At 49.3% G+C, this 22,270-nt stretch overlaps 1 protein-coding gene across 4 annotated transcripts in view; it reads right to left on the bottom strand.

Moving 5' to 3' along the window:
* Window positions 1-22,270, bottom strand: part of MYO18B (myosin XVIIIB) — a 236,605-nt gene that overhangs the window by 136,833 nt on the left and 77,502 nt on the right. For all 4 annotated transcript variants that reach the window (XM_057525933.1, XM_057525934.1, XM_057525931.1 and 1 more), the window contains 4 exons: window positions 18,234-18,393; window positions 15,600-15,783; window positions 14,570-14,792; window positions 9,800-9,909 (listed from right to left, as the gene is read on the bottom strand). In XM_057525933.1, the coding sequence (XP_057381916.1) occupies window positions 9,800-9,909; window positions 14,570-14,792; window positions 15,600-15,783; window positions 18,234-18,393 (677 nt within the window). The remainder of the gene's footprint in view (window positions 1-9,799; window positions 9,910-14,569; window positions 14,793-15,599; window positions 15,784-18,233; window positions 18,394-22,270) is intronic.

Genomic DNA, 22,270 nt, shown 5'->3' with positions numbered 1-22,270 from the left:
ACAGATACTCGCACACACTCATATTCATGCCAGTATCATTCACAGTAGCCAAAAGGTAGAAGTAACCCAAGTGTCCATCAACAGATGGATGGATAAACAAAATGTGGTACATATGCCCAACGGAATATTAATCAGCTTTAAAAGGGAAGGAAATTCTGACACATGCTACAACATGGATGAACCCTGAGGACATCATGCTAAGTACAATAAGCCAAACACAAAAGGACAAATACTGTATGATTCCACTTACATAAAGGTCCCTAGAGCAGCCAAATTCATAGAGACAGAAAGTAGAATGGTGGTTGCCAGGGGCTTTGGGGAGGGGCATGGGGAGTTAGTGTTTACTGGGTACAGAGTTTCGTTTCAGTTTTACAAAATGAAGGAATTCTGGAGATGGATGGTGGTGATGGCTGCACAGCAGTGTGAATATACTTAATACCACTGAACTGCACACTTAAAAATGGCTAAAATGGTAAATTTTATGTTACCTATGTTTTACCACCATTTTAAAAAAACGGAATGAAAGCATTTCCCCAAGGTTATAAGTTACACATGGGCCGAACCAGACTCGAATCAAGGTGTGTCGGGCCACAATGCAACACCTATGTCTCGACTGCTTCCCAGGCCCCAGACAGCTGCAGAGGGCCCTAGGCTACTGGGGAATTTACCTGCTGTGTCCCCCGTGACAGCCTCCCCAGCACCCTGTCCTTCTCATCACACGTGCTGGAGACGGCCTCACTCTCCCAAGTATGTGAATAAATGGCGTGGCCTTTAACCCTGTGTTCCTGACCTAGGTTAGGGAGCGAGAGCCTGTGTTTAATTCACCTGTTTCCTCCACTGCACCTGGTACTGTTCTACGCATACGGTAGGAGCTCAATAAATATGACGACTGAATGAGGGAACGCCCAGCAAGAGAGACCCAGGGAGGGTAGAAACGGGGTAGGGTTGGGGGGGAGTGTGGAGAAAGGCCACCCCCTCCAGGAGAAACAAATTCACTCAGAGATCCCTGGATGCAGCCTTAGCCAAACCACCAGCCATCTAATGGAATTTTCCTCTTGTCGTATAGGCCCGGAGGCTCTGAAACAAGCCTGCCAGAGATCCGTACCCTCAGATGAACGCAGGTCGGTCCTGGCTCCCTGCTGACTGCCATTCCCCTCCCGCTCCACCCTCACACTGCCCCTCACGGGCCTTCCATTCACCGGAAATCACAAAGTCTATCTTCAGAATAAGCTATCAGAAAAGTAATTGCGACACTCAAAGAAGCAAAAGGTATTATGAGACAGAGTGATCTGGGAGATGAGTTTCAATTCCATGGGTCATCGGCATCACAGAAAACTTCCTAAGATACAAAAAAAAAAAAAAAATGCTTATTAAAAGTCTACTCTGAGGCTGTAATCTGGGAGGAACTTTCCTCCTCTGGCCTCTGAGAGGAACATTCCATAGCGCCCCCTCCAAAAATTCAGTGGTTTCACTTATTACATTTTAGCCAAAAATGTTCCAAGGGAGCTATAGGCCGCAGAATGCATAAAACCAACATATCCAGACTACAACATTTTTTTTCTCTCTGCACGAGAAGAAAACAAAATAAACACTGGCTGAAAACAAGATGGACGGATGGAAAAGAAACGAAGCCTACAGCTGGTGACAATTTTCTAACCTACTTTGGAGTTAACGCCCAGAGTCCACGTGTGGGAGGAAAAAATCAGGATGTGGAGTCAGATCCGCCTGGACTGAGGTTCTCGTTTAACCACTCACGAACCGTGTGACCCTGGACAAGCATTCTACTCTGAGCTGCAGGCTGCTCTTCAGAAAAGTGGGGGGAAGTAACGGCACCTATTATGCAAGACTCTGTGGCTGTGCCTGTGGAGGGCTTCACAAAATAGCTGCATACAGTAGGCACTCAGGAAACATTCTGAGCCTGTCCTGATGTCCCAGAGCTGGTCCTAGCGGCCTCCCTCTTGGATAAAATGGCAGAGGTGCTGCAGAATGCGGACTAAGCTTCCATTGCTCAGGTGTACCCCAAACACGGCCAAAACACACACCCGGCCCCACAAGATCCAAGGATTCTTCTCCGTCTCCCTGCTTTCTTAGAGCCCTTTAGATGTCTGTGTAGCCAAGCACATTAGGCCTCACAGAGATATTCTGTCCTGTTGACCTCATTGTACAGATAAGGGCGCTGAGGTCCAAGTGACAGAGTGAACAGGTGGCTGCGGGCACTGAACTGTGCTTCTGACCCTCATTTTCCTCACCTGCAAAATAATGCTAACATTCCCTGCCTAGACTGTACAGGGGCCGGGACAATTAACTGAGAATATGTACATGAAAATGACTTTGTCAGTGACTTTGTACTCAGTTGCTCTCATTATCAACATTAATAGTACTCTTAGATCGAACCACATGAAATTGTCACTTGCTTAGGTGAAATACCAGTGATTTCATTTGTTTCTACCTAATATGATCACTGTCAACAGCCAGCTGGTGGATGACAGAGCAAGAATCCAGGTGGCTGTAAGAAATTTCTTCCTTGTTCCGCATCTTTATGGAATCAGCTAATCCATCTGAATTGTCCCGACAGTTGAGGTAAAACCTCTCGGCATGGAAGGCTGAGTAAAATGTTGGCCATTTTGCTTCCAAAAAAAGAGTTTTCCCTTGTGTTTTGGGGTCTGAGCACTGCTCTAAGTGTTTTACCCATAACTCATCTAATTTTCAAACCTCTGTGACTATCTTAGGAAGTTTTATGCCCATTTTATAGAGAAAGAAAGTGAGGTCGAGTGCAATGAAAGGACTTGTCAAACATCACATGCTAAGAAGTAATGGAGGGGGACACAACCCCAGGGAATCAGAGAACTCAGTTTGTTCTCTGCCCTCGGATGCTGCAATCCAGTACAGCTCCATCTTTCGCTAGCTGTGTGACCCTGAGCACGCCGCCCCTCCTCTCTGGTCCTCTTGGTGCCCTATTCTAGAATAGGAGTAGTCATGCCTATGCTACAAGGATGTGGTGGCGGTTTAATGAGACCACGAAAGTAGTGTGTAGGAGTGAGACTTCCAGAATGCCATACAAGGAGCTTGATAAATCCTCTCCCCCCCAAAACAATGATCGAAATGGATACAGTTTTCAAAAACAACAACTTTGATACTCTGGAAATTGAGCAAGGGGATACAGCAAATTGAGAAACATTTATTCAAGAGAAACTACTGGGCCTTTAAGAACCGTGGGAGTTTATGGCAGTCATGACCAAGACCCTTCCACTCCCCACTAAGCTCTGTCACTGCAGTGGTCCTACCAGGGCGAGGCAAGCTGTGAAAACCATCCACTTTGCTGCCAGAAGGAGTTCACTTACAAGGAGCAAAGTGAGGGGACATCCCACACCCAGGAACATTGTCAGAAACAGTAGTGCTCTTGGCAGCAAACAAATGCAGAAGGTCAATGGCACAGCTAGCCTGTTATCCTGACAGGGGCAAGCAATGGGCCAGTGACTAGCCAGGTCCCTATAACAAGGAGATATAGGGAATGGGACAGTCATAGTGAGCCTTGAGAACCTCCCATATATTCCTGGCAATCTGGAAAGCTACACACATGCACGGGAGGGACTGAGAGAGCCTTAGGCATCTAAATAGCCCTACTTAAATATAAGGCCACGTGCACAGGCAGAAAACATGTGAAAGAGCCACATAGAAAGTAATATCTGTGGCACACTGCAAACGCCTGAATGTCGAATACATTTTCCAACCCACACAGAGTACCATAAGAATTAGATAAAAGCTTCACAGATTCAAAATGTTTGACCACAACCTCTCCTGACCACTAAGCTGTGCGGACACAGGGGCAACTCTTGAGAAACCACAATTTATAATAAAAACAAGAGTGAAACAAACTGAAAAGAGATGGCAGCAGTCTCACAACATGGGGGAGCCAGACTCCACAACCCTAGTTCAGATAAGTTACCAAGTAACTGGGAAAAGAGCAGAATTTAGAGATGCAGTTTTATATTATTGAAAATGGCCAGCTTTCAACAAAAAATTACAAGACACGCAAAGAAACTGGAAAGTGTGACCTATACTCAAGAAAACAAACAAACAAAAAGCAGTCAACAGAAACCCTCTGTGGGCTTGGATGCTGGACTTAAAGACTTCCAAGCAGCTCTTACAATGCACATAATGTACTTAATATCATGCCTGGCACATGCTAAGTTTCAATAAGTACTAATAACTGGTGGAGGCTCTGAGGTTATAAGCCCCTCTTTGGCACTGCAGAGTGATGACACACCCTTCACCTTCACCATTCTAGGCTCAAATTATGAGTCCTTCAATGTACCTGGGAGAAACCCTATTCATGCCGCCACTTGCAGAATCCTTTTGTGTCCTAGAATTTTGCACAGAGCTTTCTCTCCAATGTTCAATAAAAAGCACACAGTCTGACATCTCACGTTAAGCTGAACATGCCAGACAAGCAGCGGAAGACTCCAGGAACCACAAAGAGCCATGGCTGGGAAGAGCTTCCCCAACTCAATCCTCAGCAGGTAGTGTGATGCAGGGAACCCATGTCTGTGGAGATAGATGCTCTCCTAGTAAACCATTTGGCTGCTGTCAGTACAGCACCTTCTGCAGGAAACCCACACCATGACCCAATGGCTGCCATGTGTTTGGGCACCTACTATGTGCCAGGCACTTTGTTATGCCCTATCACGTGTTGTCCCTGGTCATACAGCTATCAAGCATCATGGGGCACAGATGAATGGAAAGAGAGATGGCAGATACCAGGATTTGAACCCAAGTCTGTCTGACTAAACCACATGCTTTTAACCACTGAAAACTCTCACTTACACACTGATCAAATCATTCCATAAGGGTGGGGACTATATCTCTGTTCTTTAACTCTATAGGCTCAAGACTGTAAACAGAATGTCTGGCACAAAGCATAAACTATATGGACGAACATATAAATAACACACACATATTTATATAATTGGGTTGGTTAACACAGAATGGAAAACATGTAGAATTATTAAAACAGTAGACCCCAACTGGAGGAGGACGGCAAGGTGAGAAAGAAAAGGATGACGAATAAATTCCAGAGGGCTAAGGCTATGGAAGGCCCTGTAAAAATCGTTTAGCATCGTGAGAGCGTACAGCTCCCTCTCTCCCTCCCCCCACCCCTCCGCCCCAGTCATGGGCTCACAGGGGCCTCTCCCCAGCAGAAAAGGACTCTGAGACAAATTCAGAGGAAATCGGGAGTGTCTACCAGGGTCTAAGACAGAACAAGAGTGGCTGCCTTTGAGAAGACAGACTGGCATGCCTTAGGTGTGTTCAGATCAAGTCCCCAGGGGCACAGATTTGGTTGGCTAAAATCAAGCATCACTGTAGACTCAGGGGAAGAGGGTGGGCCCAGGGCTTTCCTATCATGGATCAGGGAGACTGAGTGATTCCTGCCTCAGCAGCAGAGAGACTGAAGGGACCAGAATCTGGGACAGAGCCAAGGTGAACCGAATGAGCTCTTCCAGGAACCTGCCTGAGGTCACTCTGGGAGGGCTTCAGTGTGGGTTAAGGCATAATCTTAACCAGATGGGATAACCTGGGAGAGAGGAATCGGACCCACAATGGTTACAGAGGGGAAACAGGGTCATTTTGGAGACTGGAGCAGTTGCCTGGGTGTCTAGAAGAGACGGGCATCCTCAACGGCTGGAAGTCGGCGTGAAAGCACTGCTCCCTACAGAGGGCTATGGAATGGGCAGAGCGGACTTGACTTCCTTCATAATTTTGCTTAAGCCAGTTCAAATAATAATGATCTGGTCTTCAAAGCCATGCTCCTGCTGATAACCTTTTGGTTAGCCATCAATGACCACCTGATAAAGCCCAGACTCTATCCCTGCTAACAATGACTGTGGTCTGGCCCCTGCCAACAACCTCAGACACTTTTCTTGACACTTGGCAGCATTTATGCTCCAGCCACACTAGATTAGCCATGTAACCTCGCGACTCTGGATCTCTGTACATGCTGTTCCCAATGTGGCTTGCCCTGTACTCTTTCTCTTACTTGATTCCTCGAAATTGTCCCAGAAAGCTCAACTCAATCATCATCTGCTCTGAGGTGTCTTCCCTGAATGTCCCACCCTCACCCCTGCTGCAAAAATCAGAAGTTTTAGATGTGTTTCCTGGGGCATCCCAGAACTATCCCTCTGTCTGGAAATTACTCATTTTCATCTTTCTTCCCCACGAAGCTGTGTTCTGTTCATTCCTGTCTCTCTGGCAGCTAGCACAGGGCCTGGTGCAAAGCAGGCACTTGGTTACAGTTGGACGGGATCAATAATAATTATTTTAAATTAACATCACGGATGGCACATTCGATACAAAACTTCACGGAATACTCTGTCTTCAAAAGGCTCCCATTCGGAAGTCCTTTATGAACGTGAAAAGATGCTCACCAGCCCTGACCATCAGAGGACTGCAAATCAAAACCACAATGAGATACCACGTCACACCCATTAGGATAACTACTGCAAAACAAACAAACAAACAGAAAACCCAGAAAATAACAAACATTGGCAAAGATGTGGAGAAACTGGAACCCTCGTTGGGGGGAATATAAAATAATGCAGCCATTACGGAAAACAGTTTGGAAGTTCCTCAAAAAATTAAACATAGGATTACCATATGATCCAGCAATTCCACTTTGGGTATATACCCAAAAGAATCAAAAACAGGGTCTCAAAGAGATATTTGTACACTGTGTTCATAGCAGGGTCACTCAGAATAGCCAAAAGGTGGAAGCAGTCCAAGTGTCCACTGACAGAGGATGGATAAACAAAATGCTGTACTACATAAACACAATGGAACAGTATTCAGCCTTCAAAGAAGGAAATTCTTCTTTTAAGAATGTGCTGCAACATGTGCTACAACATGGGTGAACCTTGAGGACATCATACTGCGTGCAGTAAGCCAGTTACAAAAGGACAAATACTAGATGATTCCACTTATATGAGGTCCCTAGAGCAATCAAATTCATAGAGACAGAAAGCAGAATGGTGGTTGCTAAGGGCTGGCTGGGGGGCGGGGGATGGGGAGTTCGTGTTTAATGAAGACAGTCTCAGTTTTGGAAAACGAAGAGTTCTGGAGATGGATGGATGGATGGATCCATGGATGGATGGATGGCAGTGGTGGCTTCACAACAATACGAATGTACTTAAGGTCACTATGCTTAAAAATGGTTAAGTATGCTTGAAAATGGTTAAGATGGTAAATTTTATGTTATGTGTATTTTACCACAATAAATAGTAAAGAGCCCTATATGAGCAATTTGAGAGCCTGAGTTCAAATCCCAGCTCTACCACTGCCCCACTGCCCGGCTTGGGGGTGACAGCCTCAGTTGCCTCTGCTGTAAAATGGGGATAATTCCCAGAGCAGGGAGGCTTTATCTACTGAGGGCTGTAACCTTTTCACATTACGCCTGGTATTTTGTGATGAGGGTTTGTGCATCTGTGGTAAAAGGCACACACTATTTTTGTTTCGGTAGCACAAAATATCCATCAGGGACCCTCCAAATGAGAGTACTTCACTGGGAAAGCGCCTTGTTTAAGCACCACGTGCATGCTGGGCACACAAGGGACGCACCAAGGCCCATTTCACACCCTGACAATGAAATCCCTCTGCTGCTGTCTAGTGTCTAATGATAATATTGACCTTTTCTAGCTGTCAAACTTGTCTTATTAAATCCTGAGGTCTTAAATGCTTTGCACACAGAGGCTCACAGTTTGCCCACCCGAGCACGTGTTCATGTATAATTCATGGCATATCATGTTGCCTGGCAAATGAATATTTATCAGCTTTTTCATAAGAGGCAGGATGGCGTTTCCTTTTGTTGCTACCAAAATCCTATGCTGCAGCAAATGAAATTTGTGAGCAAATAAAAAGAGAATAAGCAGCAGCAAAAACTCCCAAGTCCATTCCACTTGTAATTTTCCACTTTCCGAGGCCTCCAGAGAGGGTATGGAGGTGGTTTCGGTTTGGCTACAAGAGAGAACTGCTGAGTCGTCCAGAATAGAAATGCTTCCATATGCTACCCCCACTGCCCCCGCAGAAAGCTCCCCCACGCCCCACTTCTGTGCTGTTTTCAACTGCAGAGGAGCCCAAGCCCCTTTCAATGGTTCCATTCCAGATGCTCTGAACGGAGATTAAGACTGGGGGGGGACCTAGGATAAAGAACCCCAATGAAGCTTGGTACAGAGTGGCCGGTGGCACCAAGCCAGGCAGAGTTTCGTGGTTTCCAAGACGGGTTGGAGGGGATAGCCCTGCTCCACACCAGCTTGCGTCTGAGGTCCCCTCCCCACGGTGACTCAGGAGGGCCACAGAGAAATGCCGCCTTGTCTGCAGGAGGTGGCCTGCGCCCTGGCCCCTGCCGCAGAAAAGAGCCGAGAGAGGACTTAAGAATCGTGACTCTTTTCACTCTTCTTGCCTCACGACTCAGTGAGCTCGGGCACGCACGGACACACTCACTTGGAGTGGGAGTTTCAACATGGTTGTGAATATCCAGTCTGTGTGCCTTGGCTGCCATCACTCTGGCCTTGAAAGATGATGATGGTGGTGCTGATGCTGCTGACAGTAGTTCATATATAATGAGCCCTTATTATATGCCGGGCCCTGCGTCAAGCACATCAATTATACTATTACATATAATCCTCCAAACGCCCCACTGGAGTTGGTATTATTGTTGTTCCCATTTTACAGATGAGGAAACTGAGGCAGAAAGATGGATTCACTCGTTTACGTTCACACAGCCCCAGCTGGGAGTCAACTGCAAGTCTGTTTGACTCTGGAGCTCAGGCTTTCTCAAAGGCACTCCCTGGAATCAAGAAATTTGGGTTCAAGGACAAAACCCATGAATGCTCGGCTGTGTGGCCTCAAGGGAATCATTCATCTCCATGAGCCTACGTCTCCTCATTTATAAAAGAGATGTAATAGCTCTTGTTTTGCAGGGCTGTTGTGAGGATGCACTAGGGCTTTGCAAATTCTGAAGAGCTCTATCATCATTGATTAGCCGGTGGCCATTCTCAATAGAAACATTTACCGAGGCTTTGGCACTAGGGGTGAAGACTTCCGGCTCCAGAAGTTTACAGTAGAGATGGAGAAAGGAGATACCCAGGGGCAGAAATAACAAGGTTAGGTACATATTTTCATTCATTCATCCAACGGGAAATTTATCGAGCACTTGCTGTGAGCTAGAGAACACACAAGCAATCTGTGTATAATTTCAGATAAGGATAAGTGCTATGCAACTATTAAAATAAGATAATGTGATGGAGAATAGCATCTGAGCCAAGATCTGAATAGCAAGATGACAATGACACTGGCCAGGCAAGGACTGGGGAGAAAAGTGCTCCAGGCAGAGGGGACAGTTAGTGCAAAGGCCCTGAGGGGGAGTGTTTGGGACCACAGAGCCCTCTTTTCATAGACTATATCTCAGGGTGCTGGTGCCACGTGGAACACTCCTATGGGTGGGAATGATGACTTTTCATCTTGCTAGGAGCCCTCCTGGCTGGGACTTGCTCTTTTCGTGGCTCTAATTCTTTCCCTGCACTTCCTCACACAGGGTTTCAGAAGGACCATTCTGGGATAGGCGGTGTCCTAAGTGACATGGCAGGGGGCGAAGTCTGGAGCAGGGGTCTGAGTCAAACCTCACGCCACCGTCATCTTAGCCCCCAAGGCCCAGCTCTCGGATCCCAGCTGCCCCAGCTGCCCCCAGGGCCATCCCCTATGGAGCAGAAGCAATGGGGCCTCCACCTCCCCATCACCTGGCTCCACATACCGTCTTCTCATCCACTCTCTCGGGGGCCGACATGAGCTTCTTCATGAGCAGAGGGTCCAGCACCTGAAATCTTCGGCGGAACTGAGTGAGCCCCATGTGGTCAGCGTAGCCTGGGGTGGGGGGAGCAGAAGAACAAAGAATCCAAATGAGAAGCCCAGCCCAGGGGTCCAGGGGTCTGCTCCCAGCCTTGCTACTCATTGTGTGCCCTCACGTCTTGGGGCCTCAGTTTCCCCATTTGCTCATTTAAGAAATTGGGTTCAATCAGCATTTCCCAACTGCATTCCCTAGAACAAGGACCCTATAAAAGGCTCCAATGAAAGTTTGAAAAAGCTGCCCCCTCATCTGCTTCTTAGAAGGTCACAATCTGTGTGAGCACTGACGTCAAAGGCTCTAGAACCTCTGCAGGGAAGATGCCCTTATTAGCTTTCCTTAACCCAGAGTTCTCCAAACTTGGACCATGGAAAAAAAATTTTTTTTGGTTTAATACTTTTTACCGCCCCACAGACTGCACGTGGGAAATGCTGCATCAGACGGTGTCTACATGTTAAATCTAACACGTAGGATGGACACAGCTGCACCCTTCTGTGTGGAAACTGGGAAGTGGCATCTGAAAAGCGACTGAGAGAAGGAGACGCTCGGGCTGGCCTTTGAAGGGGCCGTGAGAGTGTGCCAGCGGATCTGGTGTGGAAGGAAGTCCAGGCAGACAGAGCCACAGCAGGAAAACACAAGGTTTGTCCCACAGTCACAGCAAAAGCAGTTACTGAGCTTTTATGTGTGCAAGACACTAGGATCACAACTTCCTTGTGTTACAGACACTCTGGGGACTGTATTATTACACCCATTATATAGATTGGAAATTGAGGCCCCGAGAGTTCAAGCCACGTAGCCCAAAGTGAAGTCAACCCTAACTCTCCCAGATGGGATCCAAACCCAGACAGCGATGATAACGAACCCAGTGGAGAGTAACCAACAATGAGGTCAAAGACAAGCAGGGACTGGGTCCCCAAAGAACTTGAAATCAAATTCCAGACCTCGAGGCTTGAACTTCATTCTGGATACAAGGGGCGTGGTAGAGCCTCAGCTGCCTTAAAAAGACCCCTCAAGTGGCTGGATGGGAGAAGGTCTGGCGAAATCTCACTCCATTTTGAGACTTTACTTTACAATAAGCCAAATGCATAAACCATGAGTAAGAGTCATGGTGGGTACATGTGGCAAATCCATGAAGCCTTCCTGGGGGAAGAGGAGGGTTTCAGGCCAGGTTGGAAGGATGCTGACCGCACAGAGACCTGGGGGCTGGGAGGTTACAGGCCTGTCCTTTTGAGTCAGACTTACTTGGGTTCGTATCTCACATCTGCCCTGATTAGCCCTCTGACCAACGACAAATGACCCTATTTCTTTGAGGTTCAAGTTCTTCACTTGTCAGATGAGAGTAATAAGATCTCCTGTCACACAGTCACGATGAGGATTAAATCCAATGATGATTGTAGTATTGGGTTGGCCAAAAAGTTTGTTTGGGTTCTGCTGTGCCACCCCGAATGAACTTTCCGGCCAACCCAATAAAGGAGGCCAATGTGTTTTGAGCACTCTCCCAGGTCCAGGCACTTTTCTGTTATTCCCTTATTAATTTATCAACCCACTCGACAGCTCTCTGAGACCTGAGCTATCACAGGAGATAGAAGGCAGGCACGACCTAGGGACCTGCCAGTGTCAGCCACAGTCAAGCCCAGGCCAACTGGCTCCAGAGTCTGAGCTGTGTCCACCAGTCTGCCCCATATGTAAGGTCTGCTGAGCATTTACTCTCCTCCAGGCATTGTGCTAAGGGCTTTGTGAGAACAACATCAGTTAGTATGTGTAACCGCAGCGCCCAGCACATCGTAGGTACCTGAGAAACAGCATATGTATGTGTGGATCATGTGTGCATGTGTATATGTATTCAGGCACACCTGACATGTTGCAGGTTCAGTTCCAGACCACTGCAACAAATCAAACATCACAATAAAGCACCCCCAAAACTTTTTGGTTTCCCAGTGCGTATAAAAATTATCTTTAGACTACACTATATTCTTTTTTTTTCAATGTTAAACTCATCCTTTTAAAAATATTTATTTCTTTATTTATTTTGGCTGCGCCGGGTCTTAGTTGCGGCACGCGGGATCTTTGTTGCAGCATGCGAACTCTTAGTTGCGGCATGCGCACGGGATCTAGTTCCCTGACCAGGGATCACACCTGGGCCCCCGGCACTGGGAGCGCAGAGTCTTACCCACTGCACCACCAGGGAAGTCCCTAGACTATACTATATTCTATTAAGCATGCAATACCATTACATCTAAAAAACAATGTACATACTTTAATTAAAAAATACTTTATTACTAGTATTTTCCTGTTGAATTTTATAATCACTTTATTTTTACTAAAGGGTATTAATTGAATAAGTAAATTGATACACTATTTATAATTCTGTGTTTTTATAAAAATAAATTAAAAATTTTTTTAAAATACTTTATTACTAAAAAATACTAACCGTCATCTCAGCCCTCAGCGAGTTGTAAATTTTTGCTGGTGGTGGGTTGGAAACATTGCAAGAATTAACAAAATGTGACACAAAGACACAAAGTGAGCAAATGCTGTAGGAAAAAGCGGTGACAACAGACTGGCTTGACAGACGGTTACCACAAACCTTCGATTTGTAAAAAAGTGCTCTCTCTGTGAAGCGCAATAAAGCGAAGCACAATAAAACAACGTCTGCTCGTGTATACGTTACATGTGCACAGATTCCAAACGATAAATATGTGATACATGTGTATGGATCTTTGTATGCTTGTAAGTATTTCTTGTATGGTATGAGACAGAAGTGACTCAGAGCAGAAAACAATGAGGAGGACTTCCCTGGTGGCGCAGTGGTTAAGAATCCACCTGCCAATGCAGGGGACATGGATTTGAGCCCTGGTCCGGGAAGATCCCATGTGCTGCGGAGCCACTAAGCCTGTGCGCCACAACTACTGAGCCTGCACTCTAGAGCCTGTGAGCCACAACTACTGAGCCTGCGCTCTAGAGCCCGCGAGCCACAACTACTGAAGCCCGCATGCCTAGAGCCCATGCTCCGCAACAAGAGAAGCCACCACAATGAGAAGCCCGCGCACCGCAAGGAAGAGTAGCCCCTGCTCACTGCAACTAGAGAAAGCCCGCGCACAGCAATGAAGACCCAATGCAGCCAAAAATAAATAAATTAATTAAAAAACAAAACAAAACAAGAAAACAATGAGGAAATGAACCAGGTCTGGGAGACAGAAATTTGGGAAGTTATACCACTAGATTTCAACCCTTCACTGAGTTGGAAGCTCCCTGAGTCGGGCGGCGCTGAGAACGCAGAGGGCGGACCCGCAGGGAGGAAGGGGACGCTGACCCGCGCCTGAGCGCAGGGACTCCAACCCTCGGGCCAGGGCGCCTCCGGCCAGCGGGGCGCCATCGATCAGCCATGGGCTGTGACCACCTCGCTCTGCCCGTGCGACAGTATCTGTCTTCCTGTGCCTGTGGCTGCGTGGACAGGTGGGAAAATCAATGTGATGCTGAAGGGAGCAAGGGGCTCATCTTTGCTTCCAGCTGCTCCCGGCTTCTCCGTCAACTACCTCATGCCCAGGGTTCCGTATTAACGCGGTGGGAGGACACGGGGGCAGTGACCACAAGCTGAGGCGTCAGTGACCACAGAAATATTAAACAAATGGGTGCCCACCCAGACTCCCCGCCAGCCCTGCCACCCCATCCGCTGACTTCGCCTGAGCTGTTTCTGGCAGGGAGGGGAATCCATGGGGTGGCCTATGGGGTCTCAGAGGCAGAAGAGAATGGGAAAATTTCAGATCAAACTCAACTCATAAGATGAGCTAATGGGGGAACCCTGGTGCACGCCTGCTTTCTCAAATACAGGCCTGACACTTCGTTCCTTTGGCCGAAACCCCTCATTCCCCTATCACCCCATCACCTCCTCAGCTGCACCCAGGAAAGCCAAACTTCCAAAGACAGCATTCACAGGCTGTCTCTCCTGGTGGATCCGCCCCTCATCTCCCACAATCCCCCACTCATTTTGAACCCGATTCCCTGAAAACCAAGGCTCCTCCATGCCTCCCTGCCTTTGCATATGGTGATCCCTCGGCCAAGCTTTTCCTCTCCCTGCACCAGCCAGAGGTGAGCTACCTGCTTCCTTCCAAGACTCAACTAAGACGTTATCTCCTCCAGGAGGTTTTCCCAGTCTCCCTGCTTCCTCCTCTGGGCATCCCCATGTGACACATGCCCTGGTCCCATCACGGACCAGGCTTGTTTCCACACAGATCTCCCAAACCAGGCTGAGTGTCTTGAAGACCAAATATTAATCGTTGTGGAAATTTCACCCTCTACTCCAAGGCAGATGCCCCTGAGATGTTTGTTGTTGAAAGGAAGATGAGTAAGACACACCTGTAGCCTTCCAGGAGTTCACAACTAAGTCAGGAAATAAGATGGGCTTTGGACTCAAAGAGACCTCGGCATAAACCTAGGCTTTGCCGCATCCCGCTGTGTGGCCCTAAGCAAGTCCCTTCTCCTCTCTGAGCCTCAGCTTCTTCATCTGTAAAATGGGGTAATCATAGCTCCCCCCTCACAGCGTTGCTGGGCAGTTTCGACGGGATGCCGCATGGAAAGCTCCTGGCACATAGCTAATGCTCCTGTCCCTCGGCTGCCACTGGTGCAGGAGCGTGTCCCAGGAGTCAGAGACAAGGTGCTCGCTCCCAGGCCGCCGCTTACCTGCCCTGTGCAGGCGCAGCGCCTCCAGGATGTAGGACCCTGCAAGCTGCACCCTCAGTGCCGGGATGTCCAAGGGCAGGGACCCGCCTGCCCCGGGCTTGTCTCTACCAGGCTGCGGTGGAGTCAGAGACCCCTGCCCGCCTCTGCTCTCCACCACTGGGCTCGGCACCAGGCAGTGGATGAAGTGTAACTGAGACCGTCTGATCACGCTGATCAATGCATCCTAGGACAGAGAGGAGACGGGGTCGCGGTCAGGGCCAGGGTGAGACAGACAGGGGTTTGAACATTCCCCAAATGTATATGTGGTCTGGCCTGGGCATCTCTGTGGGGCCCCTATGTCCTACACCAAGGACCTCCTATCCGTGGCCTGATTAGTGCTCATGAGAAATAAAGGACCTTTATAACAACTCTTATTATAACAGATGGAGAAATTGGGACATGGAGAGGACAAGCGAGCGGCCTTAGGCCGCGTGGACCACTAGCCGAAAAGGAAGACTAGAACCCAGGACCTGGTCTGCGGGCTTTTCCAGTATAATATGCTACGAGTCATTTCTTCAAACCAATCCTTCCCACATCCCACCCTCCGGAGCTCAGCCTGACTCAGCCTGACCACTTGTTTTTGGATCAAGGTGTCCAGGTAACATCTTTACACCCAGTGCTGGGTCCTGCCGCCTCCCCTATGGAGAGCCTAGAGGTAAACATGCAGGCCTGTGAGAGGTGAGGAAGGCAGGCGGGGCTGGTCTGGCTGTGACATTTGTCACCTTGGTCAAGAGAGCAATTGTGGTTCCCGCAAACTTCCTGAAGCTGCTTAAGCTAAACCAAGGAGCTGAGGCTTTGGCCTCAGACTTGGACGGATCACTTTCCACCAAGTTTCTTTGCTTCTCTGAGCCTCAGTCTCTTCCTTGGTGAAACGTGGGTGTTGCCAGCCCCTTCAGGCTCGCTGGGGAGCTCAGAGATGACGTGGGTGGGTAAGCCACCCTGGAGGCGGGCAGTGAGGCCATGACTCCGCGGGGACAGGGCCCCCACTCACCATCTGCAGCTTGATCTGGGAGCACGGGGCCTTCCTCTTCACCGCGGCCAAGCTGCTGGCAAACGTCCTCCGCACCGTGCAGCTCCTCTGCTGGGCCTGCTGGGAGGTGCCCTCCAGGCCAGCCACGGCCCGGCACACAGGGGACAGCTTGGCCCGGGCCTGGAACAGGCCCCTCAGCTCCTCCCTGGCAGGTAGAAGGGGAAAGAGAGAGGTGCTTCAGGGGGCTCACAGGGAAGAGCGAAGGGGACCCCCCTTGCCTCCTGCTAATCTGCCTCCTGAACCCTCCCCTCGAATCATACCCTAACTGCCTACTGTTCATCATCCCTTCTGCCACACGAGCCTTTGCTTGGTGACAAATGTCAGCCCCTTCCTCCATGCCTCCCTCCCTCCCCTGACCTCAGAGCAGCTTTCCTTCTACTGGATGTTTCCGACACTTACGTACCTGCAGGAATTCTACCCCGCCTGCACTTCCTTAGAGAGCAAAATCACCTCGGTTATCCCGAGAACAGGCCCAGTACACAGCAGGTGCTTACCGTGCTTGTTGTCGAACAGACAGCCTGAGCACCAGGCAGACCCTACTGTGCCCTAGGAGGAAGCGGGGGCCCAGAGGAGGACCCGTGCCTCTCTGGTCGCACCAGCCCATCCCCTCCAGTGGACACCTGCGTGCACCTTCCATCACTCCCTGCAAGTCCAGGCCCCACCCCGGTCCCAGCCCTCAAGACCCATTATCCACCCGCCTCCATGCCTACCCGACTGTCCAATATTAAGGAAATGAGTCTTGCCAGATGCATCAAGGGTGCTGAGAGTGGTTAGATGCATGGCAGAGCGCACAGACTAACAATGGCTTGAATACACTCACGTTGAAATAAAAATCTGGGGAGGGAGCAGTTGGGGGCATGAAGCCCCTGGAAGCAGCAGCCCTGAGAGCGAAGGATGTTGGCACCAAGCCCTGGTACAGGGAGAGAAGGTCGGGCCCGCAGCCCTGACCGCTGCACAAGGACTGCCCCATCTGTGGGGTTGGGAGACCTGACTTCTGGTCTCCAATTCAATTTGTGCCTTGGGCAGTCACGTGTCCTCTTTGGCCCTCCACTCCATATATATAAAGCAAAAGCTGAGTGGGCATGAGAACCTCCTGGGAAGCCCCCACCTGAGAGACTAGATGGGCCCAGGAATGAGAAAGCAATACCAGCAGTCCTGGTGAATCAGCGACCTTGGCTGCAGAACCACATGCTAAGAAAAAGCACCGCCTGCTCTCAAAATCACCAACGCTTGGCTCTCAAGCCTGCAAGACACCCTGCTGGGATTTACCACCAACCTGCCGTGCTCTCTCACCTCCAAGCACACACTGCTCCTTGTTCCCAGAACGTCCCCCACTCACCAGGCCATCTGATCAACCAAGGTGTGCCCGCCCTTCCCTAACCCTACACCCCTCACTCAGCTTGAGCCACGGGATTTTAGAGCAGCAGGGAAATTTACAAGGCCACCAGACATGTGTTGAGGGCCGGCTATGAACCAGGCTCCTTGATAAGCCATCTGTTATGTTACATCACCAAAGACTGACAGCACAGGTGTAAGCTTGGCAGCATCATTCCCATTTCTCAGACTGTGAAACTGTGACCCAGCTCACACAGTTTGAAAAAGGCAAAAGCAGCATTTGTACATTTGCCTGACTCCAGAGCTGTGCAACATGGCCTTGCCCAACAAACCCTTATGTCATGGTGGAGGAAGCGAGAAACCCAGGGGAGGGAAAGGGACTGCCCACAGTCACCCAGGTGACACGGGGCAGGGCTGGGAGTTGACCCAGGTCTGCTAGCTCACCACACAGCCCTCCATGTGCTCGTTACCCTTCCTTCTGCCCCATCCTGACTTGATCTCTCTCCAGGAGCTGTGCACCCCTGAGCCCCCCCAGATACAGGCTTTCCAATCAACTCTGACCACCTAGACCCAAATTGTACCCCGGCTCTGCCACTTTTTTTTTTGCTATGTGATCAAAGGCGAACCACTTGGCCTCCTGGGGCCTCAGTTTTCTCATCTATAAAATGGGCCTAGAGATACAGTTGTTGTAAGAATTTAAAAGATGCTTATAAAGCATTCACCCTGATACCAGGTGCATAGCAGGTGGTTAGTAAACGTTGTGGTCTCAGCTTCACTCACGCACATACACACACACACACACACACACACACACACACACACACACAAGCATTTCCCAATAGCTGTTTGAAGTCAAAGCAGCCCTCTGCTAGCACTTCTGAGCAGAGCAGTCAAGAAATGCAGTGAGCTTTTTTTAATGCTACAAAACATTATCACTTTGGTTTTACGACCCCCTAGTTTGAAAATGTCCATAAAAGTCCTTCCAGTCACATCATCTCCCAGATACTTAATGAAAGGCCAGAAGCCAAAATAAGAAGTCACAGCTTCTTAGCTTTTGTTCCACTTCCCCAGAAGGCCGGCTTTTCTCCTCAGCTGGACTCAGGCTGGCCCTGGGAGACACTGAACTGCTCCTACTTGAGTACGGGTCTTTGCGTCATTAGGGAGGGGTTCCTGTACTGCTCTCCATCACTGGGTTGCTGTGACTTCACAGCCCCAGCACCTCGAATGCCCCGGCCCGTCCCCAGCCCTGGCCAGGCTCACCTCTTCGACTGCTGCAGGACCTGGGGGGCGTCCAGGGCCGAAAGATTAGGCTTGGCCCTGTGGAGCCAGCCCGTGAGGTCATAGCGCACGGGGTCGTGTCCCAGCTGGTGGGCGATCTCGCACTGCAGGGGTTGCTCACAGGTCCGGAGGGCAGAGGTCCCTGAAAGCAGATACGGGGCATGAGTCTTGGGACCTGGTGGGGACACTCTGTCATCACTTGGCATCACTGAGAACACGCTTTTCCCATTTTAATATGTTCCAACCTAGCTGAAGCTACCAGTTCTAGGCACCCATATTTCTCCTGCTTTGTGCATTTATGTGCATTACATCCAACCTCGATTCTGTTCCTCCTTGCTTTCTTAAATCCAGGATACCTGTTTTTCCCAACTACCATCAGCACACACAATCTCCATGATTTTTGCCATACCCATGTATCACCTGGGCTGTTATTTACTTAATGTTTTCTTTCAATTGACTCATGTTTTTACCGGTAAAATGTATTTATACAGAAGCATTATACTGCAGATTTGGTGTGCCAGCCATATTTATTTTCTAATATTTGTGGAAATAAATACATAATTATTAAATATTTTGAAAATTCGTGTGTGTATCACCTGAAATTGTCTTGAATACCAGCTACCAAATAAATGCACAGCATAATCTTGGGAGATGCCGGCGGACACTTGGTTCCAAGGGACAGAGTGGGAGAAACAAATGGGCTTGGAGTTGAGAAGACCTGGGTTCCAATCCTGACGTGACCATTTATTACAGTGGGACAGGGGCCAAGCCACCTACATCTCTGAGCCTCAGTCTCCTCCTCTCCAAAATGTGGATTAAATAATACATGTTTCCCAGGGCAGCATAAGGTCTGAAGGAGATAAGGTGTGTGGAGTACTTTGGTGGGGTGCCGGAGCAGTCACTCAGGAAGCAGCAGTCGTGGGTGTCACTGCCACTTCCTGCACTGAAACTTTTGCTGATGTTCTGCAATCACAAAAGGTTGACCTTCACATCCGCAGAGCCCAGCATCACGGCTGGCACATGACTGGAGTCTGGAAGTGCTTGTGGAATGAATGAATGGATGGATGGATGAATGAATGAATTTCTGATCGTTTTTCATATCACTCTCATTGCAGTGATGCCCTCAGGCTGAGTAGCGGCTCCAGACCAACTATCATCAGGAGGTGTAGTACCGTCTCGGTTCCTGTATCTACTCTGAATGATCTTTCTACGTTTTCTCATCCCGTGATTGCCAATGGGCCAACATGTATCTAGGATCTTGACTGCCTCCCTTAAATCTTAATTTGCTTCCTCTACACTTCACTGAGCTACGAAACGAAGGACCTGCGTTTCTTAGAACTCTGCACAAAATAAACAAAGTCCGAGAGTCTTCAGTTCTGATAAGTAAGGGGCATGGATTCTGCCATCTGTTTGGCTGCTTGGAAATCCTTTGTGCTCACTTCCTGGATCTCCTCTACGTTCTGGATCATTAAAGTTACCAGAAAGGCACACTTCTGGTAAGTGAAGTATCACTGCGTCAAGAGCGACGCATGAGCCCTTCAGAGCCGTGCAGTCCCTGTCCTTCCATTGAGAGAAGAGCAGGGGATGTCCCTGGCGGTCCAGTAGCTAAGACTCCGTGCTTCCAATGCAGGGGACCCGGGTTCAATCCCTGGTTGGGGAACTAAGATCCCACATGCCACGCAGTGCAGCCAAAAGATTTAAAAAAGAGAGAGAGAGAAGAGCAAGGGACAGAGCACACACTCGGCCCTGGGACATATGTCCCCGACACCCTGCAACGCTGCAGGTGTCTGCTTGCAAGGCTGCCTCCCTGCCCTGGACCGGCAGCAACGTGAGGGCACGGGTCGTGTCCATTCAGCATGATGTCCAGCAGCTAGCACAGAGTTTGCTTCGAATGATGACCCCAAGGGCATTTGGGGAGGGGAAGGAGGCCAAGAGAGAAGAAAGGCTGCTCATGTCTGCTAAGCCCTGGCCACCCTCCATCACTCAGTCCTCACTCTGGTCTGTGATGTGAGCGTCACTGGCGCCCAGCATGCACCTTAGGTGAGAGGCAACAGACAGCGAGCTGGGTCAGCCAGAAAGCCCCATGAGTTCTGCTTGAATGAACGTTCCCATTAAACGTTGGAACGATGATCAGAGCTAATCAGAAAGCCCTAGAGGCAAAATATATATATTTTTTAATAGCAAAATGTCTGAGTTAATGTGTCTATCTCAGTCGGTCCAGACAAGAATCTCCCCCCTGGGAACCGAGAGCCTTGCAGCATCCTGCTCGGGGTGTCCGGGACCGGCATGGTCAGGCCTCACAGGGAAAGGAGAGGGGCCAAGGGTCCTGCCCCAGCCACACCCTACAAGACACTTTCCACTTCTGACCCTACTCTGTGTGTCTTTAGCCGAAAAATCAGGACGAAAACATTCCATTCGACAACTCCATTTCATTCGATTCTGGATCACCAGTGTGACTGGAGCAGAGCAAGCGAGGGGTGGGGAAGGGAAGATGGCAGGTGTCCACGGGGGCCCTGCTATGCTCCAGGCACTGGGGAGACAGCAGAGAACAAGACAGGGGCACCCCGCACCCTCGGGGCATACAGGGTGGTCGGGGGATTGACGAGAAGCAAGCAAAGCAAAGGGTTCACCAAGCATCCCAGAGCCCAAAAGGGGCCCTGAAGGAAATAAGCAGGGTGTCCTGTGATGGGACGATGTGGCTGAAGAGGGGACAGCTACAGACAGGGGTCAGGGAGGCCCCTGAGGAGGGGCCCTCGAGGAGGGGGCTGAAGGGGCACGTAGGCAAACACAAGCTCCTCCGTCCTCACGCCAGCCCCCAGGGGTATCGCCATCTTACAGACGGGAGAGGGAGGCGATTTCCCAGAACTCACATGCGTTGCAATTAACTAGTGGAGGAGGGGTCCAACCCAGGTCTCTGGGGTCCATAGCCTGGGTGGGCTTTTAACAGATCTGCCTCCTGGCTTCCTGTGGGTCTACCATCTGCCGGAAAAATAAAAACCATTCCAGAACGCTGGAGACGTTTCCTGCAGACAGAGGCTACTTTCATAGCCTGGAGGAGGGTCAGGGGCCTGGCTGGCTCTCTGAGTGAGGCCTCCTGGGCGCAGCGCCAGCTCCGTTCTCGGTGCCTAAGGGGCCCCGGTCAGCCACATGGCTTCTCCAAGGCCCCAGATGCCCCCTGGAGGTGGGGTGTAGTGGAGCCCACAATGCCCAGCTCAGATTAAGGGCTCCACAAATAGCAGTTTCATCTGCCCCTCCATCCCTGTTCACTGGCTGGCAGAGGCGGACGTACCTCAGAAAACAGAGGTGACCTTCCGGAACAGAGATGATCATTGGCAGCATCACATGGAGCACCAGGACCCCCTCCCCACCCTCCGGGGCTGCGCTATGACCTCCCCGGGCCCCGGGCACTTTGCTTTCATGAGCCCCTTCCTCCCTCTCTTTCCATATATATAGATATAGATATGTATTGTGTGTGTGTATATATATATGTGTATACAAATACATACATATACATACACACAAAATTACATTTCATGACTGTTGGTATAAAAGCAAATAGATTAATATTAGTAATATATAAGTGTATTATATTAGCTTACTACAGCTGCCATAACAAAGTACCACAGACTGGGTGGCTTAAGCAACAGAAATTAATTTTCCCACAGTTCTGGAGGCTGGAGGCTGGAAGTCCAAGATCAAGGGGTTGTCAGCAGGGTTGGTTTCATTGACGTCTCTCTCTTGGCTTGGAGACGGCTGCCTTCTCCCTGCATCTTTCCTCTGTGCATGTCTGTGTCCTAATCTCTTCTCCTAAGGACCAGTCATATGAAATTAGGACCCACCTCAATGACCTTATTTAACCGTTATTACCTCTTTAAAGACCCTATATCTATATAAAGTCACATTCTGGGGTGCTAGGAGTTAGGAATTCAATATATAAATTATTTTGCAGGGGAAATACAATTCAGTCCATAACATATACTTAAAACAATGTACTTAACCTAAACGTTTTTTCTTCTACT

The sequence above is a fragment of the Balaenoptera acutorostrata genome, chromosome 13 (assembly GCF_949987535.1).
Source record: "Balaenoptera acutorostrata chromosome 13, mBalAcu1.1, whole genome shotgun sequence".
Lineage (NCBI taxonomy): Eukaryota > Metazoa > Chordata > Mammalia > Artiodactyla > Balaenopteridae > Balaenoptera > Balaenoptera acutorostrata.
Note: the sequence above shows the minus strand (reverse complement) of the source record. Positions and strands in the feature narration are given on the sequence as shown.